The sequence below is a fragment of the Hypanus sabinus genome, chromosome 23 (assembly GCF_030144855.1).
Source record: "Hypanus sabinus isolate sHypSab1 chromosome 23, sHypSab1.hap1, whole genome shotgun sequence".
Taxonomy (NCBI): domain Eukaryota; kingdom Metazoa; phylum Chordata; class Chondrichthyes; order Myliobatiformes; family Dasyatidae; genus Hypanus; species Hypanus sabinus.
The window spans coordinates 9253312-9273941 of NC_082728.1; the positions used below are offsets into that span (position 1 = coordinate 9253312).

Genomic DNA, 20630 nt, shown 5'->3' on the forward strand with positions numbered 1-20630 from the left:
TCATATGTTTTGGGAAAATTTACAGGTTGTTTAGGTTAAGACCAGCGTTATTCTGTATTGAAATGTATTTTTAAAGTACAAGTTGAGAGTTAAAGCTGTTAAGAATTAGGATTTATCAATCCTTTCATTGAGGTAGTGTAGGTTTATTTTGAAATCTGAACTTCACATTTACTACTTTTGATCTTCTGTAGGAGCATTTCGTGAATACACTAAATCTTTGAACCTTGTGAACAGGAAGTTACCTTTTGGTTTGGCTGAAGTCGGGGTATGTTATCAGCCCATCCCTACAATTAAGTACACAACTGTGTGCAGTATGATAAGGTAAGTAACTCACACACAGCATATAGTAGTTTCTTATTTCATGGGCAACTTGCTGGAGTTATTCACAAAGAAAACAAAGTCTAGTTTGTTTAATATGAGGTCCTTGTATTTGCTGACTATGTACTGACTCAATTCCTTTAAAACACAATGATAATTTAGTGCATAAATTTGTATGGCAAACTCCTAATTTGGGAATAAATGTGAATATATTATTACATCTTAATATTCTATGCTTTCCCAGTACCCAGTTATATAGATTTTAATAACTTTATCTATTGGTGTTGATGCATTTAAAGTATCAATCTTTCACAGCTCTGTCTTTTCAATTCAAAGTAAATTGCTTATCCTTGCTGCTTTTCTTGTTATTAATATTGTCTTATAAATCCTAGCAGCCTCTTTTATTTCTTAGAAATATGCTACCTCTACTATTTCAGTATTGTTTGTGGAGCCATTGGCTCTATTCATTTGATTCCTTGGGCTGAATTCACTCCTTTTAAATTAAAGAAAATATCGTGCCTTTCTCCTGAAGGGAAATGTATCTTCGTGGAGCAAGCCATGATTGAGAATGTTGCTTGATTTAGGGTAATACTGTACAAGCAATTTCATGGATCTTTAGTAATTTTAGTCTCCCGTTACTTTTAAAGAACCTCAGAGGTTGAATTAGCATCATTGGTATGGTTTAGTTCTCCTCGGACTTCTGGACGTTGGCTAGACTACTGGGTGCGTCAGCGCTTACTGTGGTGGAGAAAAGTAAGAAGCACCTGTTTAAACAAATTTTATTTCAGAATGTTTGTCTCTGATCACTTTTCAGCCAGTTACATTATTTTTGTAGTTATAGGCATATGTTATTCCCTACAACAATCTACTGGGGGGGTGGGGGTTGTCTGCTAATTCCTTCTTCCCCCAGCCCCCTATTACTGATGCAACTCTGCCATTTGAGTTCCTCTTAGCATCTCACACCCCTCACGTCTCCAAATGTTATTCCTCATTTACTTTCTGTGGTGGCACCAGGAATAATGGCCCAGATATGGAAGTTCAATATCTTAGATACACACAGATGTACGTGATGTATAAGTTGTTGATGTGGGTGAATCTGTTTTTGTATCCTTATTTGCTCTGAGGGAAATTGTTCCAAAATCACTAATGATCCTGTGTTAGTAACTATTATCATCAATGTAAAAAAAATGATAGACTATAAAACAGTGCAAATTGCAGTAGTTCAATAAATAAGCTGAGGGTCTTTCCTTAAGTTCTATCCATGTACTTTACAGAGAAATCAAAAGCCTAAAATAGTGCATCAATTAAAATGAAGTCAATAATCAAGTCAGTATATGTTTCGTGCCAATCAGAAGTCTGAAATTTGCTAAAAATTAGGAAGGTTAAAATTTCACATTAATTAAAAAAGCAGTAACACCTACTTTTCAATCTCTTCCAAACCTTTTCAAAAAATCTCATTCATGTACAAAAGTGAAGTGCATTATTTAAAATTTTCAAAATCATTTTGCAGCTGGCTGAAAACCTTCAAGGTTGAAGGGACTAATAGAATTATTTATTTTTGAAAAGTAGTAAATAAAGTCTCCTAGTCCAAAAAGTATCTGTTAAGTTTGGATTCCTGGGGTTCCAAGTCTGTTAAAATAACGTAAGAACTAAAAGCAGACATGGGACATTAAAAATCACAGGAGGTTCTGCAGATGCTGGAAATCCAGAACAACACATACAAAATGCTGGAAGAACTCGGCAGATCAGGCAACATCTATGTAGGGGAATAAACAGTCAACATTTTGGGATGAGACCCTTTATCAGGACCGGAAAAGAAAATGGGAAGAAGCCAGAAATCGAAGGAGGAGGTGGGGGGTGAGTACAAGCTGACGGGACATAGTTAAGGGGGAAGGTGGATGGGGAATGAAGTAAGAAGCTGCGAGGTGATAGGTGGAAGAGGTAAAGAGGTGGAAAAGGAATTTGGTAAGAATGATGGCCCATGGAAAGAAATGACATAAACTGCAATATGTAAGCTGAGAGTCTTTCCTTCAGTGGTATCCATGTACTTTATAAATAAATCAAATGCCTAAAGTAAAGAGTGCATCAATTAAATGATAATAATTCAACCCCTCTTGCTAAAATCATGACTGAAATCTTGAGCTCAGTGTCAGTAACCTGGTATGTATTTGATCTCCTTATTTTCAAAAACCTTCTGATGCATGCCTTAAATATGTGTTGACTGAGTAGAGAGTTCCAAAAAGAAATTGCTACCTTTTGAGTGAAGAAATTACTCTTCATCTCAGTCCTGAATGACTGATACCTTAATTTGAGACTATGAATCAGAATCAGGTTTAATATCACTGAAGTTTATTGTTTAGCAGTACATAGCAATGCATAATAATTTAAAAAACTATAAATTAAAATTATATAATTACATAAATAGTGCAAAAAGCAAGTTTTTTTTTTAAAAAGTGAGGTGGTGTACATGGGTTCATTGTCCATTCAGAAATCTGATGGCGGAGGGGGGGCGAGACATAAATTTGTGTGTGTGTATGTCTTCAGGCTTTTGTATCACCTCCTTTGATACTAACGAGAAGAGGGCATATCCTGGGTGATGGAGGTCCTTAATAAAGGCAGTCACCTTCTTGAGGCATTGCCTTTTGAAGACGTCCTCGATGCTGGAGAGGCAAGTGCCCATGATGGAGCTGGCTGACTTTACAGCTTTCTGCAGCTTTTTACCAATCCTGTGCATACTGATCCATACCAGACAGTGATGCAACCAGCCAGAATGACCTCCATGGTATATTTGTAGAAATTTGCATGAGAAAATGCCTGCTTGTGACTACTTGTTCCCAACAATGTTTTTTCACATTTTGTGGGCAGAATTGGGAAAGGAAGAAGCAGGGTTATAAATCAGCTAATAATTTCAAGTGTTTTTATTTATTTGGTTGCTTCGTAGTTTGCCAGAAGTCCATCCAGTTTTACAGCCATCGATTCCCAGAATAATGATGGAGTTAAAGGAGCTGCACTGTACTTCACTTTTCCTTGGGGGAAGGAACCGATTGAGACGCTGATAAATCTGGGAGACAAAGATCTTTTGCGTGAACACCAGGGAAATGAATCAAGCTTGCAGGTAATTGTGTGCTGCTTATTTATTTGCAGTGTAAAGTAATACCATTAAACAACAGATTTTGGTAAGGGAGCAGGAGGACAATGGAGCAAGTTAAAAATTTACTAGGACATTCACAACCCAATAGGATCAGTATTGAAATCTCCAGGGAGGGAGGGTTCCCGTCCTTCCCCTCCCCCCATCTCATCCCTTCCTCCCCCAACCCATCCTTTCCCCTCCCCTGCCGTCATGCCCTGCCCCAGCTCTTCCCTCACCAATTCCCCTTTCCACCCTCATCAATGCCCTTAAATCACTCATCCCCAACCCCCTTTGACTCACTCCATTTCCCACACTCATACCACCCCTCTCAACCCCACCCCATTTCCCTCTCCAGCCCACTTACCTTCAACCATCACCATCCCCTCTCTCAAACAACTTTATTCCCAGACACTGCTCAATCATGCTTTTTGTGTCTGTTTTTACCCTCAATTGTGTCATTTGGAGAGTGTTTGAAATTCCTGAAATTAAAAAAAAGTAGAATTAAGGGACATAGCTTCAAGATTCAGGGGAACAGAGTTAGGATGAGATGAGGAGAAACTGCTTTTCCCAGAGAGTGGTGAACCTGTGGAATTCTTTGCCCAGGGAAGCAGCAGAGGCTACCCCATTAAATATATTTAAGACACAGTTAGTTAGATAGATTTTTGCATTGCAGGTGAATTGAGGGTTATGGGGAAAAGGAAGGTAGTTGGAACTGTCCACAGACAGATCAGCCATGAACTTATTGAATGACGGAGTTCAGCAGGCCAGATGGCTGACTTCTGCTTATTTATGTTCTTGCGTAACACTGGCACATTCTACATGGAACAGAGTGTAATTATATTTGCTGATATCTGCTCGTAGTGATTCTTCCCATACATGGTGACCAGAATTGAACACAGTACTCTAGATGAAGCTGATCAAAGTTTTATAAAGGTTTAACAAATTGTATCTGCACTTTTTGTATATTCTGTGTCATGTACTAAGTAGGAATTGCACACATCTTAACCATTTTCTCAAACTGCTTGGCCACTTTTCAATGATTTGTGTTGTATCCTCTCAGAATACTCTGTTCTAAGATCCCTTTTTCAATAATATCCTTTACTCTCTTAATACATCCTTACTGAGATAAGGGGTCCAAAACTTTTGACAATACTCTAAGTGCAGCCTGACTATTGTCTTATAAAGCTTCAGCATTATTTCCTTGTTTTTATATTCTGTTCTTCTTGAAATAAATGCGAACATTGCATTTGCCTTCTTTACCACAGACTCAACCTGTGAATTAACCTCCTGGGAGTCTTACATGAGGACTCCTAAGTCCCTTTGCACCTCTGTTTGAATTGTCTCCCCATTTAGATAATAATCTGCACTATCGTTCCTTTTACTAAAGTGCATTGTCATACATTTCCCAACAGTGTATTCCATCTGTCACTTTTTTGCCCATTCTTCCAATCTGTCCTGCTGCAATCACATTGCTTCCTGAGTATTACCTACCCCTCCACCTATCTTCATATCATCTGCAAATGTTTCCACAAAGCCATCAATTCCACTTTTAAATCATTGACAAATGATGTGAAAAACAGCAGTCCCAATACTGACCTCTGAGGAACATCACTAGTCATTGGCATCCAAACAGAAAAGTCCCCCTTTATTCCCACTCGCTGCCTCCTGTCTGTCACCCATTCCTCCAACCATGCCAGTTTATTTCCTGTATCACCTTAGGATTTTAATTTGTTAAGCAGCCTCACGTGAGGCACCTTATCAAATGCCTTCTGAAAATCTAAGTAAATGACATCCACTGCCTCTCCTTTGTCAACCCTGCTTGTTACGTCCTCGAAGAATTCAAACAGATTTGTCAGGCAAGATTTCCCTTAACAGAAACCATGCTGACTTTGACTTATTTTATCATGAGTATCCAAGTACCATGAAACCTTGTCCTTAATGGACTCCGATACTTCCCCAACCACTGAGGTAAGGCTAACTGGCCTATAATTTCCTCTCTTACAGCTAGTGTCTTCCACAGACTGAAGCAAAGTACTTATTGTTCATCTGCCATTTCTTTGTACCCCATTACTACCTCACCAGCATCATTTCCAGTGGTCCGATATCAAATCTCACCTCCCTTTTACTCTTTATATAACTGAAAAAAACTTTTAATATCCTGCTTTATATTATCAGCTAGTTTGCCCTCATATTTCATCTTTTCTCTTACAGCTTTTTTAGTTGCCTTTTGTTGGATTTTAAAAGCTTCCTGATCATCCAGCTTCCCACTCACTTTTGCTGTCTTATTTGCCCTTTCCTTGGCTTTTATGTAGTCCTTAACTTCCTTTATCAGCCACAGTTGCCATTTGAGAACAACTACTTATGTGAGACATACCTATCCTGCACCTTGTGAACTATTCCCAGAAACTTCAGCCACCTCTCTTCTGTTGTCATCTCTGCCAGTATCCCCCTCCAGTTCCCCCTCAAGCTCCTCTCTCATGCGTCGTCGTAATTCCCTTTATCCCATTGCGATACTGATACATGTCACTTGTGCTTCTTCCTCTCAAACTGCAGTATGAATTCAATCATATTATGATCACTGCCTCCTAAGAGTTCCTTTACGTTAAGCTGACTAATAAATTCTGGGTTATTACACAACACCCAATCTAAATATAGTCTTTCCCCGAGTAGGCTCAAGCACAAGCTGCTCAAAAAAACCATCTCGTAGGCATTCAACAAATTCCATCTTTTGCAATCTGACATCAACCTGATTTTACTAATCCCCTTGCCTATTGAAATCCCCCTTTACAATTGTGACTTTACCCTTATTACATGCCCTCTTCCTTTGCAATCTCAACCCCACATCTTGGCTACTATTTGGAGGCCGATATGATTCCCATAATGGTTTTTTTTTTCATCCTTGCAGTTTCTTAACTCCACCCACAAAGATTCGACATTCTCTGACCCTAGTCACCTCTTTCTAAAGGTATAATCCCGTCTCATACCAATAGAGCCACACCACCGCCTAGGCCTTCCTGCTTGTCCTTTTGATACAAAGTATATCCTTTGTTAAACTCCCAACTATGACCTTTCAACTGCGATCAAAGTGCAGTACATTGGCGCTGTACATTAATTTGCATCTACGTATTCTATCAGCCTGTTTATATTGTGCTGCAACTATGGCTATTTGCATTTCATAATGCTGCCAAGTTTTGTGACATCTGTAAATTTAGAAATTGTGTTTGCACGCTATCTAGGTTTAATATCAGTCAATCAAAACAGTTTCCACAACTCTGGTCCTTGTATCAATGCTGTCCATATTCCTTGTATGCAATATGCTTCAATTTTACTGATGAGATGGTTATGTGGCACCTCATCAAAATCATTCTGGCAGTCCACGTGGACTACGTTATCCTCATTAATTCTATCGATCATCTCCTCAACAGAAAAATCTCTGCTCATTGGGTAAGCATGATTTCCCTTAACAGATCCAGACTAGCTTGCCTTAGTTTCCCATCAGGTGACTTTTAATTCTGTTCTGGTTCAATGCTTTTACTTTTTCTATGCCACAGCTAAACTGATTGCTACTTTCCAGTCTTGTATCATCCCCTTTCCCAGGAGCACTGTAAGATTATTCCCCTTGCAGTCTCATGCTGTACTTCCCTCTAAAACACTGGCTTGCCTACTTCAGAGCTAGCCCAGCTTTTCTAACATTTGAATTGAGTTGATGTATTTGAAATGGGTATGGTTTGAAGACTATTGATTTTTCATCTGCCAACTAAGCTACTGATGCCACTGGAACATTAGCTAGTTGTGTAGTGGCTTGCGTAAAACTATTACAATGCCAGTTGTAAGATCAGGATTCAATTTCCACCACTGTCTGTAAAGAGTTTGTATATTCTCCAGGTGCTCCAGTTTCCTCCCACATCCCAAACACATCAAACACATAGGGTTAGTGAGTTGTGAGCATGTTATGTTAGCCCTGGAAGTTTACCCTCAACCCCCCCCCCCCCAATGGGGTATTGAAATGCAGAAATTCTGTTACATCAAATATGAATTTTGTGATGTTTCTGAGGCATATGGGAAAGCTTTGTATGAATGTGAGTATGACACGAGTGATTTCAGAAGAGGGGAGAAAAGATGAGAGTTTGAAGGGTGGGCAGATGGCATTTAACTGATACTAATTCATATATAATTTCTTGCTGGAACTTATTTATTTTTCCTAAAAGGGCCGAGATGGAAGGAAGACTGTTGTTCCACATGTTCTCTCAGTCAGTGGGAATCTGGATCGAGGAGTGATGGCAATCTTATTTGATTCATTGCAGTTGACTGAAAAAATTGATTCTAAATTAAGAACAAGTCAGAAAAAGGTAATCAAAGTGCTTGGCTGTGTGGGAAATGAAGGGCACATTTGAACCCAATTTTGCTTTGTAGCTTTATTGAAATGACGGCAGTTTATCTCAATAATATATATTAGTCAATGACAAGAATCCTTTATAAATGTTTGGTCAATAAAGATTTTTGAAGTTGAATGTGGATTTTTTTTTAAATACACACTTCCATAACTGGACTCTCTCTCTCTCTGTCTATCTATATATTTGGAGTAGAGCACATTCTTCTGTAGAACTGCAGTTCTGTTGCAGACAGCAGTGCCAACAGTCTGCATAACACAAATTCTGTACTCTCAGTATTTCACTTTTGAAAGGCTCCCACTTACTAAGCAACCAGAAAATGACTTGCCCCAATCCATAACTGCCTTTATCGATGCCATCAAAATTGGCCTTTCTCCAGGTTATAGAATCTCAACCCAAGGATCAGTCCTATCCTTCTCTACAATTACCTTCAATTTGGTCGTTTAAAAGAAAACACACAGTGGAGAGATTAGGAAAAATGTTTTTATGCATTACAGTGACTCAGAAGGAGATACAATTACAGCTAAAAAGGAAATTTGATACCGATACTTGGAAAAGGGAAAATTTGCAGAGTTGTGATGAAAAACCAGCGAGATCAAGACTAGTAGCTCTTTAAAAGGGGATCGAGCTGTAATCACCCAATCCAAGGTACCCCCTCCCAGCACTATTGCAACTAGGGGTGTCGGAGTTCAGTTCTGGCGTCATCAGTACTTACTCCCTGCGGAATGCCTGGGTTTTTCCGGGTGCTCCGGCTTCCTCCACAGTCCAAAGACATGCCCGGTAGGTTAAATGGTCATTGGAAAATTGTCCCCTGATTAGGTTGGGGTTAAGTTGGGGCTGTTGGTGATTTCTGAGGTGGCACAGCTTGAAGGGCAGGAAGGAACTAGTCCACAGTGCATCTCTATAAATAAATAAAACCCTCCCTACTCCATTAAAGCTGCCTTGTCTTCTTTCCAGTCCAGACAAAGAGTTTTCAATCTGAAGCATCAGCTCTGGTTCTCTTCCCACTGATGCATTCAGATCTTCTGAGTATTTGTAGCATTTTATATTTTTATTTAGGTTTCCAATACCTGCAGTTCTGTTTTGGTTTTCAGCTCTTTCTTCAGACTAGTGCAGGCATGGTGGGCTAGTGGACTTCTGCATTTCTCTAAGGTTCATTTCTGAAGTTGCGTTACTGCCATTCAGTACAGCTGTTTAAGGGTGTTGTTCAACAGCTTTCATGTATGCCAGGTGTTTGCTTTAAAAATAGCTAAAATTACTATTCATTTGTTCTTTTAGGTGCTAAAGCTTCATCCTTTTCTGGCCCCATTTAAAGTAGCTATGGACATGGGCAAAGGACCAACAGTTGAGTTGCGACAGGTACAGTAAGTTAGGTTTTCTTATGAATGCAAAGTTATAAAGATATGCCATTAATCATGTCTTAATTGCATTGCTCTGTTCTATTTAAGCCAACTGTAATTAGCTACCTATAAGCCCTTATGATATGTTTCGAAATCTATAATTCTGTTTGGTGCCCCTGATCAATTTCTGTTTTCATTTTTTTTTAATCTTTATGCTAAAAATGCCTCTAGAACTTGAAGTTCTTAGCTAATAAGCATGATGCCCAAGCTACTCTGAGATATATGATGCTCTATAGAATGATTTATTAAAACAAAATAAAGTGTGGCACATGCTGGAAGGTAATTGTTTCTTCCTCCATCTTCCAGCAGTTCTGCATGTTTGGTGTTCCTGTACAAACTAAGTTCTAAATACACAAGTTGTGCTTTGCTGGGGTTTTGATGATTACTGTTTGATGTTGATCTGCTCTTGAAATTGAATGATGGAGTGTGAGCAAACTTATGATGTGGGGAATTCTTGTATGTGGAACCCACTGGTGATGTTGTGTTGAGTTAGATTTGGCCTAGGAACAGCCAATCCATTCATTTCTCTGCAGAAGAATGGTTATGAAGAACATTAGTCAGTATAAATAGTTTTGAATTAATTGAGTTTAGTTAAATGTATCTGCTATTTTAAATTTTAACATTCTTGATTATCATTATTTTAATACCTTTTTAATGTTTCTTACCTGGTTTCTTCAGCTGTATTTACACTCAGTGGCCACTCTATTAGGTACATCTGTACACCCGCTTGTTAATGCAAATACCTTATCAGCAAATCTTAGCAATAGCGAAATGGATAAAGGCATGCAGACATGGTTGAGGTTCAGTTAACTGAATACCAGAATGGGGAAGAAGCGTGATCTATAATGCTGACAAGAAGGTGATAGTAACACAAGTAACCGTGCGTTACAAAAGTTGTGTGCAGAAGAGCATCTCTGAATACACAGCACGTTGAAGCAGGTGGGCTCTAGCAGCAGATCACTCATCAGGTTCTGTGGCGACCCATTTCCTGGCACATCCGAACCGGCTCACAATTAGATAGCTTACGGGGGTTTGCGAGCACAGAGCTTTGGAGCCTCTGCGCCATGGGGGGCAGGTTGAGGGAGGCTTAAAAGTGAGGCTGAAGATTTTGAATAAAGTTTTTCCTTCGACTGCAGTTACCGACTCCGTGTCGTAATTTTAGCGCTGCATGTAGCACACCGCTAGAATTGGTGACCCCGACGGTCCAAACGATTTTTGGACCAGAAATGACCGACGCCGCCTCTGTGCCTCAGAAGACACCCGCTACTACTACGTGGTGAGCTCCCTCGACCAGGACACAGCGGCCCAGGTCGCGGAGTTCGTACAGTTGCCCCCGGTAGACGGCAAGTACACGGAATTCAAAGCCCTGCTCCTCAGGACTTTCGGCCTCTCACGGCACGAGCGGGCTGCCCGTTTACTGCACCTGGATGGCTTGGGAGACAGACCTCCATCGGCTTTAATGAATGAGATGTTGTCTCTGGCTGGCGGACACAAGCCCTGCCTCATGTTTGAGCAGGCATACCTGGAGCAGCTGCCCGAGGACATACGCCTGCTGGTGTCCGACGCGGATTTCAGTGACCCCCGGAAGGTGGCAGCCCGGGCAGACTTGCTGTGGAACGCCAAAAAGGTGAGCGGGGCGTCCATCGCACGGATCTCCCAGCCACGCTCCCAGCAGCAAACCAGTCCAGGCCTGGCCGCAGAGCCCGCCAACCCCCGGCCCAATGAACAGTGGTGCTTCTACCACCAGTGGAGGGGCGCAGAAGCCCGCCATTGTCGCCCGCCCTGCAAGTTCCCGGGAAACGCCAGGGCCAGCCGCCGCTGATGGCTACGGCGGCTGGCCTTCTGGATAGGTCGGGACGCCGGTTTTTGGTCGATACTGGTGCCGAGATCAACGTTTTACCTCCGACGAGTTACGACACCCGCAGCAGGGCACCAGGTCCCCCCCTGAGGGCAGTGAACGGCAGCACAGTAAGGACCTATGGCACCCGTCAGGTGCAGCTACAGTTCGGCTCCAGCCAGTTCACGTGGGACTTTACACTGGCCGCCGTAGCCCAACTGCTGCTGGGTGCAGATTTTTTGCGGGCTCACAGCCTACTGGTCGACCTGCCCAGGAAGAGACTGGTACACGCCGAGACCTTTCAGACGTTCTCCCTGGGTGCAGCCCAGTTGCCAGCCCCTCACCTCGGCTCCATCACGCTGTCCGACAATGACTTCACCAGGGTCCTAGCGGATTTCCCATCGGTTCTGGCACCGCAGTTCACAGCAGCCATGCCCCGACACGGCGTACAGCACCACATCCCGACCCAGGGACCACCCCTCCATGCCCGCGCTTGGCGGCTTCCCCCGGACAAGCTCCGACTGGCGAAGGAGGAGTTCCAGAGGATGGAGGAATTGGGGATTATCTGGCGGTCCGACAGCCCATGGGCCTCCCCCCTGCACATGGTGCCCAAAGCGACGGGGGGCTGGAGACCGTGCGGCGACTACCGCAGGCTGAACAAGGCTACCACACCGGACTGCTACCCTGTGCCGCACATTCAGGACTTTGCAGCAAACCTGCACGGCGCACGGATCTTCTCCAAGGTAGACCTCGTCCGAGGGTACCATCAAATCCCGATGCATCCTGACGACGTCCCCAAAATGGCTCTCATCACCCCGTTTGGCCTTTTCGAGTTCCTCCGCATGCCGTTCAGCCTGAAGAATGCCGCACAGACGTTCCAGCGGCTAATGGACGCGGTGGGACGGGACCTGGACTTCGCGTTCATCTATTTGGACGACATCCTCATAGCCAGCAGCAGTCGTCAGGAGCATCTGTCCCACCTCCGTCAACTCTGCGCCCGACTGAGTGAGTACGGTCTTACAATCAACCCCGCCAAATGCCAGTTCAGACTCGATACCATTGACTTCCTGGGCCACAGGATTACTAAAGACGGAGCAACCCCTCTGCCCGCTAAGGTAGATGTGGTCTGCCACTTCCCCCGACCCACCACGATCAAAGGCCTTCAGGAATTTGTAGGTATGGTCAATTTCTATCACCGCTTCCTCCCTTCAGCTGCCCGGATCATGCACCCCCTGTTCGCCCTGATGTCGGGTCCGAGCAAGGACATTATCTGGGACGAGGAGACCGCCGCCGCTTTTGTTCAAATGAAGGAAGCTTTGGCGAACGCCGCAATGCTAGTACATCCCAGAATGGACGCCCCTACCGCCCTCACAGTGGACGCATCTAACACGGCAGTCGGTGGGGTGCTGGAGCAACTCATCGCAGGTCGCTGGCAACCCCTGGCGTTTTTCAGCAAACACCTGCGGCCACCCGATCTCAAGTACAGTGCTTTCGACCGGGAACTGTTGGCGCTCTACCTGGCAATCCGGCATTTCAGGTACTTCCTAGAAGGTCGGCACTTCACCGCGTTGACGGACCACAAACCGCTTACCTTTGCGTTTACAAAAGCGTCCGACCCCTGGTCGTCCCGCCAGCAACGCCACCTGTCCTACATCTCTGAATACAGGACGGATGTCCGGCACGTCTCGGGTAAGGACAATGTCGTGGCTGATGCGCTCTCTCGCCCTACCGTTCATGCCCTTTCCCAAGGAGTAGACTTTGAGGCACTGGCAGAGGCACAGCAGGCAGATGAGGAGATTCCGAGTTACAGAACCGCAGTCTCCGGTTTGCAGCTCCAGGACCTCCCCGTGGGCCCGGGTGAGAGGTCCCTACTCTGTGATGTCGCCTCCGGCCAGCCCCGTCCCGTCGTCCCGACAGCCTGGCGGCGCCGTGTTTTCGACTCCATTGATAACTTGGCGCATCCCTCCATCCGGACGACTGTCTGGATGGTTTCCAGCAGGTTCGTTTGGCATGGACTCCGCAAACAGGTCAGTGAATGGGCCAAAATGTGCATGCACTGCCAGACGGCCAAGGTGCAGCGGCACACCAAAGCCCCACCGCAGCAGTTCCATCCCGCCCACCGGCGTTTCGACCACATTCATGTGGATATCATGGGCCCCCTGCCAGTGTCGCGCGGAGCGTGGCACCTCCTGACTATCGTGGACCGGTTCACAAGATGGCCAGAGGCGGTCCCGCTCACCGACATCGCCTCTGAATCTTGCGCCCGAGCCCTGATCACCACCTGGATATCTCGCTTTGGTGTACCGGCCCACATTACCTCCGACAGAGGCGCCCAGTTGACCTCCAGCCTGTGGTCAGCTATGGCCAGCCTTTTGGGGACTCAGCTGCACCACACGACTGCCTACCACCCACAGTCGAACGGGCTAGTGGAGCGTTTCCACCGTCACCTGAAGTCGGCCCTCATGGCCCGCCTGCGAGGAGCCAACTGGGCGGACGAGCTTCCCTGGGTCCTACTCGGCATCCGCACAGCGCCCAAGGACGACCTGCACGCCTCGTCAGCCGAGTCGGCGCGCCCCTGGTCGTCCCCGGGGAGTTCCTACCAGCCCCACGGGGGCAAGAGGAAGATCCCGCAGCAGTCCTGGGCAGACTACGCGAGAAGCTCGGTAACCTGGCCCCCATACCCACTTCACAGCACGGGCGTAACCCGACCTGTGTACCCAAAGACCTGCAGAACTGTAAGTTTGTGTTTGTACGAAGGGGCGGGCATCGGCCACCGCTGCAGCGGCCATACGAGAGGCCGTTTATGGTGCTCTGGAACAACGGGTCCACGTTCGTGCTGGACGTTGGGGGGAAAGAGGAGGTTTTCACGGTGGACTGCCTCAAACCGGCCCATGTGGACCTGGCGCAACCGGCCGAGTTTCCGGCACCTCGGCGCAGAGGCCGACTTCCCAAGCAGGTTCCGGCTCAGACTGTGGACACTGGGGGGTGTATCGCCGGTTCTGGGGGGGGGGGGTTATTTGGCGACCCATTTCCTGGCACATCCGAACCGGCTCACAATTAGATAGCCTACGGGGGTTTGCGAGCACAGAGCTTTGGAGCCTCTGCGCCATGGGGGGCAGGTTGAGGGAGGCTTAAAAGTGAGGCTGAAGATTTCGAATAAAGTTTTTCCTTCGACTGCAGTTACCGACTCCGTGTCGTAATTTTAGCGCTGCATGTAGCACACCGCTACAGTTCCACTCCTGTGCTTAATAAAAGTGGTCACTTAGTGTATAATAATTTATTTGTTAAATTTAGTTTTTCTACTTTCCTTTGTTACTCTGCTTTTAGGTATGTGAGGGACTATTCCAAGAATTGTTGAAGAAAAAAATTACAGTCTGGCCTGGCTACCTCGAAACTACGCATTTGTCATTGGAGCAGCTCTCTATGAAGTAACTTTTTATTTCTCTCTAGCACTGAAGTACTGTATGTGGCAATGAAATATTTTTTCTCTGTATCTATCATTTTGAGCAGCTTAGAGTATTCTAAAACTGAGTGGAATTTATATCTTGACCTTTCAGATGTTCACTTTCGCAGATGGTAAGAAGGGGTTTTTTTAATAGAAAATTGCACTTGGTGGCCACTTTATTGGATAGACATGTACAATTCATTAATGCAAACATTTATTCAGCAACTCAATGCATAAAGCCATACAGACATGGTCAAGAGTTTCAGTTGTTCAGACCGAACATCAGAATGGGGAAGAAATGTGATCTAAGTGACTTTGACTGTGGAATGTATGATTGTTGATGGCAGATGCAGTGGCTTGAGTATCTCAGAAACTGCTGCTCTCCTGGGATTTTCATGCACAACAGACTGTAGAGTTTACTGGGAATGTTGCGGAAAACAAAAAACATCTGGTGAGCATCATTTCAGTGGACAAAAATGCCTTGTTAAAGGAGAGGTCAGAGGAGAATGACCATACTGGTTCAAGCTAACAGGAAGGTGACAGGAACTAAAATAACCACATGTTACAACAGTGGAAGAAGAGCATCTGTGAACGCACAACATGTCCAACCTTGAAGAGAATGGGCTACAGCTGCAGAAGACCATGAATATAGACTCAGTTGCCACTTTATTAGGTACAGGAGATATCTTGGCCCTTTGCATATTGATGGAAGGATTATTTTTATGATAGAACAAATATATCAGACCATTCAGGAAGAATAATGTTTAATTTATATTTAATTAAAATGTTATTTACCTGGTTTAGAATGAAACTTTAAAAGTAGAATGCAAAGAAAAATGCCAACCAAGTGGCAGACCTCTTCTTAGACATTTTGTTTTCATGCATAATAATTTAGTGTCCTTAGAAAATATTCATATTCTGCACCAAGTTCACTTAATCTTCTCTCTTGGCAGGTACGATGAGATGGGAGTGATTTTTACAATTGTCGTCAGTGAGACTACATTAGAGAATGGTCTGGTACAACTCAGGAACCGAGATACAGCCATGAAAGAGATGGTTCATATCTCAGAAGTGAGGGACTTTCTCATCAAGTATATTTGGCAATCTTGAGAATATTACAGTATTAAATCTTCATAATATTGATTATTTAAAATAAAGGCACCTCCATCAAATTTCCAGTATTATTTTTTTTCAATGTGGAAAGCAGCCAGAGCACAAAAGAAACCCAAGTGGTCATGGGGAGAGGATACTATCTCCTTACAGATTATGGTGGGAATTGAACCCTAATAAAAAATAAGCTGTTTTGTCGAGAAAGGATTATTATCCCTTTGCTTATTTAAAATTGTCATTTCCATTGTTTGAAAACCAGTGCTTTGCAGGGATAGTTTTTTTTAGGTATTTTTTCTGCTCTGGCTATTAGTCACTTGTCAGTGTATGTTACATGTGTCACCATTAGGCTTCCGTCCTACCATGCCAACAAAAGAAGCACCATGAAGTCATTGAAATGAAGAGCAAGTGTGTATGAAAAGCCTTTTGGTAAAAGTTCTTTCTTGTATCATTTATCTCCCAATGAGAACATATTTAATCTACATCTCATATCATAGTCACAGTATCCTTACTGCAACCTGCCCTTCCACATTTTTATGTCATCAGAACTTGGCCATCTTACTTTCTATCTCTTCCACCAGGTGTTCCATATGAATATTAGATAACTGAGGACCCTGGAGTACTCTACTAGTGAATCTATACAGCCATAAAAATTCCCCTTTATTCCAATTTTGTTTTCCATGTTATCACTGTCACATTAGAAAACTCATAATTACCAAATAAAAGTAATTAGATCTTTAATTTTAGAATCTAGAATCCTAAAATTTTACATCTGCCTGGGTGAAATTTTGATCCCTCTGATTTTAATGATTTTAGACAAATACAAGGCCCCGGGTAATGATTTAGTTCGGCAGTTTAATATAATGTAGCAATAAATATTTATATTAAAGCTGGTGGGTTTTGATATGTTCTTAATTAGTAAGGACATTAAAGGTTAAGGGGAGAAGGCAGGAGAATGGGGTTGAGAGGGAAAATAAATCAGCCATGATATAATGGCAGAGCAGACTTGGTAAACCAAATGATCTAATTCTGAGCCTATGTCTTATGGCCTTATTAAATTGGCACAATTGCTGAAATAGTCATGAAGATATGAGAAACAGGAAAAAATAATCTTAAAATGCAAAAAAAATAACATGGGCAAAGTTTATCTTTAACTGAGGCAGAACAGGGATTTTGGGCCATGTATGGTTATACATTTGAGCCCTTGTTGCTGACAGAATTTAATGAAAATTCATCTTTAAAATTCTTTTTAAAAGTTGTGGTTCTGAAACATATCTTTTTCTTACCCACCCATCTCAAAAGAAGTACTCCATCTGATAGTCTGCAAAAGCCCATGCACAGAGATGGGTGGGATTTTTAACAAATATATTTCTCCTGGGTGTTTACTCAGGAGAAAATCATGGTGGTTCAAAAAATAAGGGAAGCAAGTGGAAATGGATATTTATACTACCAGGGAGATGGTATTTGCAGCCTTGCAGTGTATAGGAGCAAACAAAGATCACACAGAGTTCATGTTCAAAACAACATTTATTTTTAAAAAGACTGATGTGCACCTGGAGGCCAGTCAAAGCTGATCTACCTGAGTATGAATTTGGTATGGGTTTTTAAATTTTCATTTGATGAGATTACTAGTAAAACTAAATTTTGATAACAGAATGGTGACTACAGGAAAGTTTAATTAAGTAACAGACTAGGTTCTTATTACAGAATAAAATGATTATCCACACGTCTAACAACAAATACACGTTTCTGCTAGAGCAATTGGTGTATGCTCTAATGTAATTACTGAATTTCCTGAAACTTGGGAGTTATTGCTGCTGCATCCCATGTCTCTACTTAATCCAGTTTCTCTCACAACAATGGTTACATGCTGTAGCATAATTACTTAAAGTTCCTGAAACTTGGATGTTGTCACTGTTGCAGTCCATGTCTTCACTTCTAGGCTTTGTCTTGAGTTCCCTGTTACCACATTACCACAGTCCACATCCCAAATTGGTTGCTAACACTCTCTCCTTTTCCCTACAACACAGTGTATTAAGGAAGACAAGACCCCAGGCTTGAATGAGTGTATGCTGGGACTTTGTGTGAGTCTAGAAAGGAAATTGCCAGAGGACCTTATTGAGAGATCTGCTTCACTGTTAGTCACGGGTAAAACTCCCCAAAGACTGGAAAGTGGCTAAAATTGCTCAGTTGTTTGAAAAAGGGGAGCAAATTTAAGCTAGGAAACTAGATGCTCATCGTGACTAGGAGTGGAGAAGTTACAGGAGGGAACTCTGAGTGGATGGAGTTGGTGTGACTGTGTGTGGGTAGTCATGTCTGCCAAATCTTAAGGGCTTTTGTGGTAACCAAAAATGTAGGTGAAAACAGGGCAGTGGTTATTATGTACTTGGACATGATCCCACATGGTAGGCTGAGTTGGAAAATTAGGTCCTGTGGAATCTAGTGGGAGCTAGTTTGGTTGACTCGGAGATAGGAATCAGAGGGTGAAGGTTGCTTCTGGGAATGGAGGCCAGTGATGTGCCTCGGGGCTCGGTGTTGATACCTTTGTTATTCATTATTTATATCAATGATTTAAATGCAGATGCCCAAGGCTTGATCGGTGAGTTAGTGAATGACAGAAAATTAGGTGTTGATATTCAGGAAGTTTATTCTAAGTTATAGGAGGATATTGATCAGTTAGGGAAGTGGGCCAAAGAGTGGCAAATGGATTTCAATAAAGATAGGTGTGAGGTGACTCAATTTGGTAAGTCAATCCAACATTGGCTTTATACATTGAATGGGAGGGCATTAGGTAGTGTAATGGTACAGAGAGTGACTTACGAGTACAAGTGTGTAATTAATTGAAAGTAGTGTCACAGGTAGACAGGGTGGTGAGAAATGTGCTTAGTATGCTGTTGTTCATCATCAGGGCACTTAATATAGGAGCTGGGACATGTATAAATTGCTGTTGAGGCTGCGTTTGGAGTACAGTGTACAGCTTTGTTATAGGGAAAGATGTTAAACTGGAAAGAGTGCAGAAATGATTAATAAGGATATTGCCAGGAATAGAGGGCCAGAGCTATGGGAGAGATTGGCCAGGCTAGGTCTTATTCCATGGAAAGTAGAGGTGACCTTTTGGAATGTTTTAAAATTGTGAGAGGCATAGATAAGGGGGATGGTAACAGACTTTTCTCCAGGGTAGGAGAGTCTAAAACTAGTGGGTATAGATTTAGGGTGAAAGGGGAAAGATTTAAAAAGGACCAGAGAGACAGCATATTCACACAGAGGGTGGTGAGTATATGAAATGAGCTGCCAGAGGAGGTGGTTAAGGCAGGTACAACAGTATTGTTTCAGATAGCTTCCTGGAGGGGTTAGGCTGAGAAGGGCAGAACACAGGAAACTGGGAGTTGCTGGATGGGCAACAGGATCAGCTTGGATTCATTGGCCAAAGGGCTTGTATCTGCTGTATTTCACTGTGGCTCATAGTTTAGTAGCTTTTCAATGTCATCTCAATTTGATATTTCATTAAAATCTGTGCAGATCAGTTGGCAGACATATTATTTCTAGTACTTCAGGTGTCAGGGTTAATCGTGATTTTACAAAAACACACAAATATATGCTGGACAAAATATAGTACCTTAAAAAAAAGACATGAGTCAATCAGTGTTTTCAAATAACACAAAGTGGGATTTGAGGATCAGCTGCTTTCTGCAAAAAACTCAGAACTTTATCTTTGACATGGTCTGATTATGAGTTTCCTACCTCCTCCTAGATCTCTTTTCATCAGCCAGTTCCATTATAGGAAGTGGAAGCTCAAACAGAAGTGATGGCTTCTAGCAGGGGCAAAAGAATTCAAAAATAAATTTTCTGCGATGAGATGGCATTTCTGTTTTTTCTGGCAGAGTAGATAATGTCACATTTTCTACATTCTATTACAATTGGTGTCATTCCATCCATTCTTTGCTTTCCTTTATCCCCGTCAAGCTTCTTATATTCCTTATTATTATTCATATCACACTTACAGGGTCATGAACAATCCTGGAAATGTGATATTTCTCTCCTCAGCCAAAGAACTGGTGCACCTCCTGTACCTAACAAAATGGCCACTGCGTGTATGTTCCTGGCATTCTGCTGCTGTAGCCCGTCCACTTCAAGGTTCAATGTGTTGTGCATTCAGAGAAGCTCTTCTGCACACCACTGTGATAACGGGTGGTTATTTGAGTTACTGTCATTTTCCTGTCAGCTTGTACCAGTCTGGCCATTTTCCTCTGTCCTCTCTTATAGAATCATTTTAACCCATAGAATGCAGCTCACCGAATTATTTTTTTTTGGTTTTTTTTTGCACCACTCTCTAAACTCTAGAGACTGTTATGCATGAAATCCCAGGAGATCAACAATCATTCTACGGTCAAAGCCACTTAGGTCACATTTTTCCCCATTCTGATATTTGCTCTGAACAACAACTGAACCTCTTGACTATGACTGTATGCTTTTATGCGTTGAGTTACTGCCAGCTGATCTATCTCGCTCCTATACATTTTGTCACCATCTGAAAATCTGCCAACAGTAGTTGTGTCATCAAATTTGTAGATGGCATTTGAGGTGTGTCTAGCTAACACAGTCATGGGTGTAGAGAGAGTAGAGCAGTGGGCTAAGCACACACCCTGAGGTGCACCAGTGTTGATTATCAGTGAGGAGGAGATGTTATTTCTGGCCTGCACAGACAGTGATTTCCAGGTGAGAAGGTCAAGGATCCAGTTGCAGAAGGAGGTATGAAGGGCCATGTTTTAGAGCTTGTAGATTAGAACTGAGGATATGATTGTGTTGAATGCTGAGTTGTGTATCAAACAGCATCCTGACTTAGTCGACTTCATCAACTTTGCCTCCAACTTCCACCCTGTCCTCAAATTTACCTGGTCCAATTCCAACCCTTCTCTCCCCTTTATTGATATCTCTGTCTCAATCTCTGGAGACACTGGTACCTTATACAAACCCACTGAGTCTCACAGCTACCTGGACTACA

The 20630-nt window shown here is 43.1% G+C and overlaps 1 protein-coding gene across 5 annotated transcripts in view; it reads left to right on the forward strand.

The window, feature by feature from the left end:
• Positions 1–20630, forward strand: part of polg2 (polymerase (DNA directed), gamma 2, accessory subunit) — an 82887-nt gene that overhangs the window by 6256 nt on the left and 56001 nt on the right. For 2 of the 5 annotated variants that reach the window (XR_009507576.1, XM_059948326.1), the window contains exons 3-8: positions 192–321; positions 966–1071; positions 3260–3433; positions 7657–7797; positions 9118–9198; positions 14404–14504. Coding sequence is in view for 3 of the 5 variants with exons in the window: in XM_059948326.1 (XP_059804309.1) it covers positions 192–321; positions 966–1071; positions 3260–3433; positions 7657–7797; positions 9118–9198; positions 14404–14504 (733 nt within the window). In the remaining 2 variants the exon portion in view is untranslated. The other 3 variants (XR_009507575.1, XM_059948325.1, XM_059948324.1) reach the window with 3 other exon arrangements.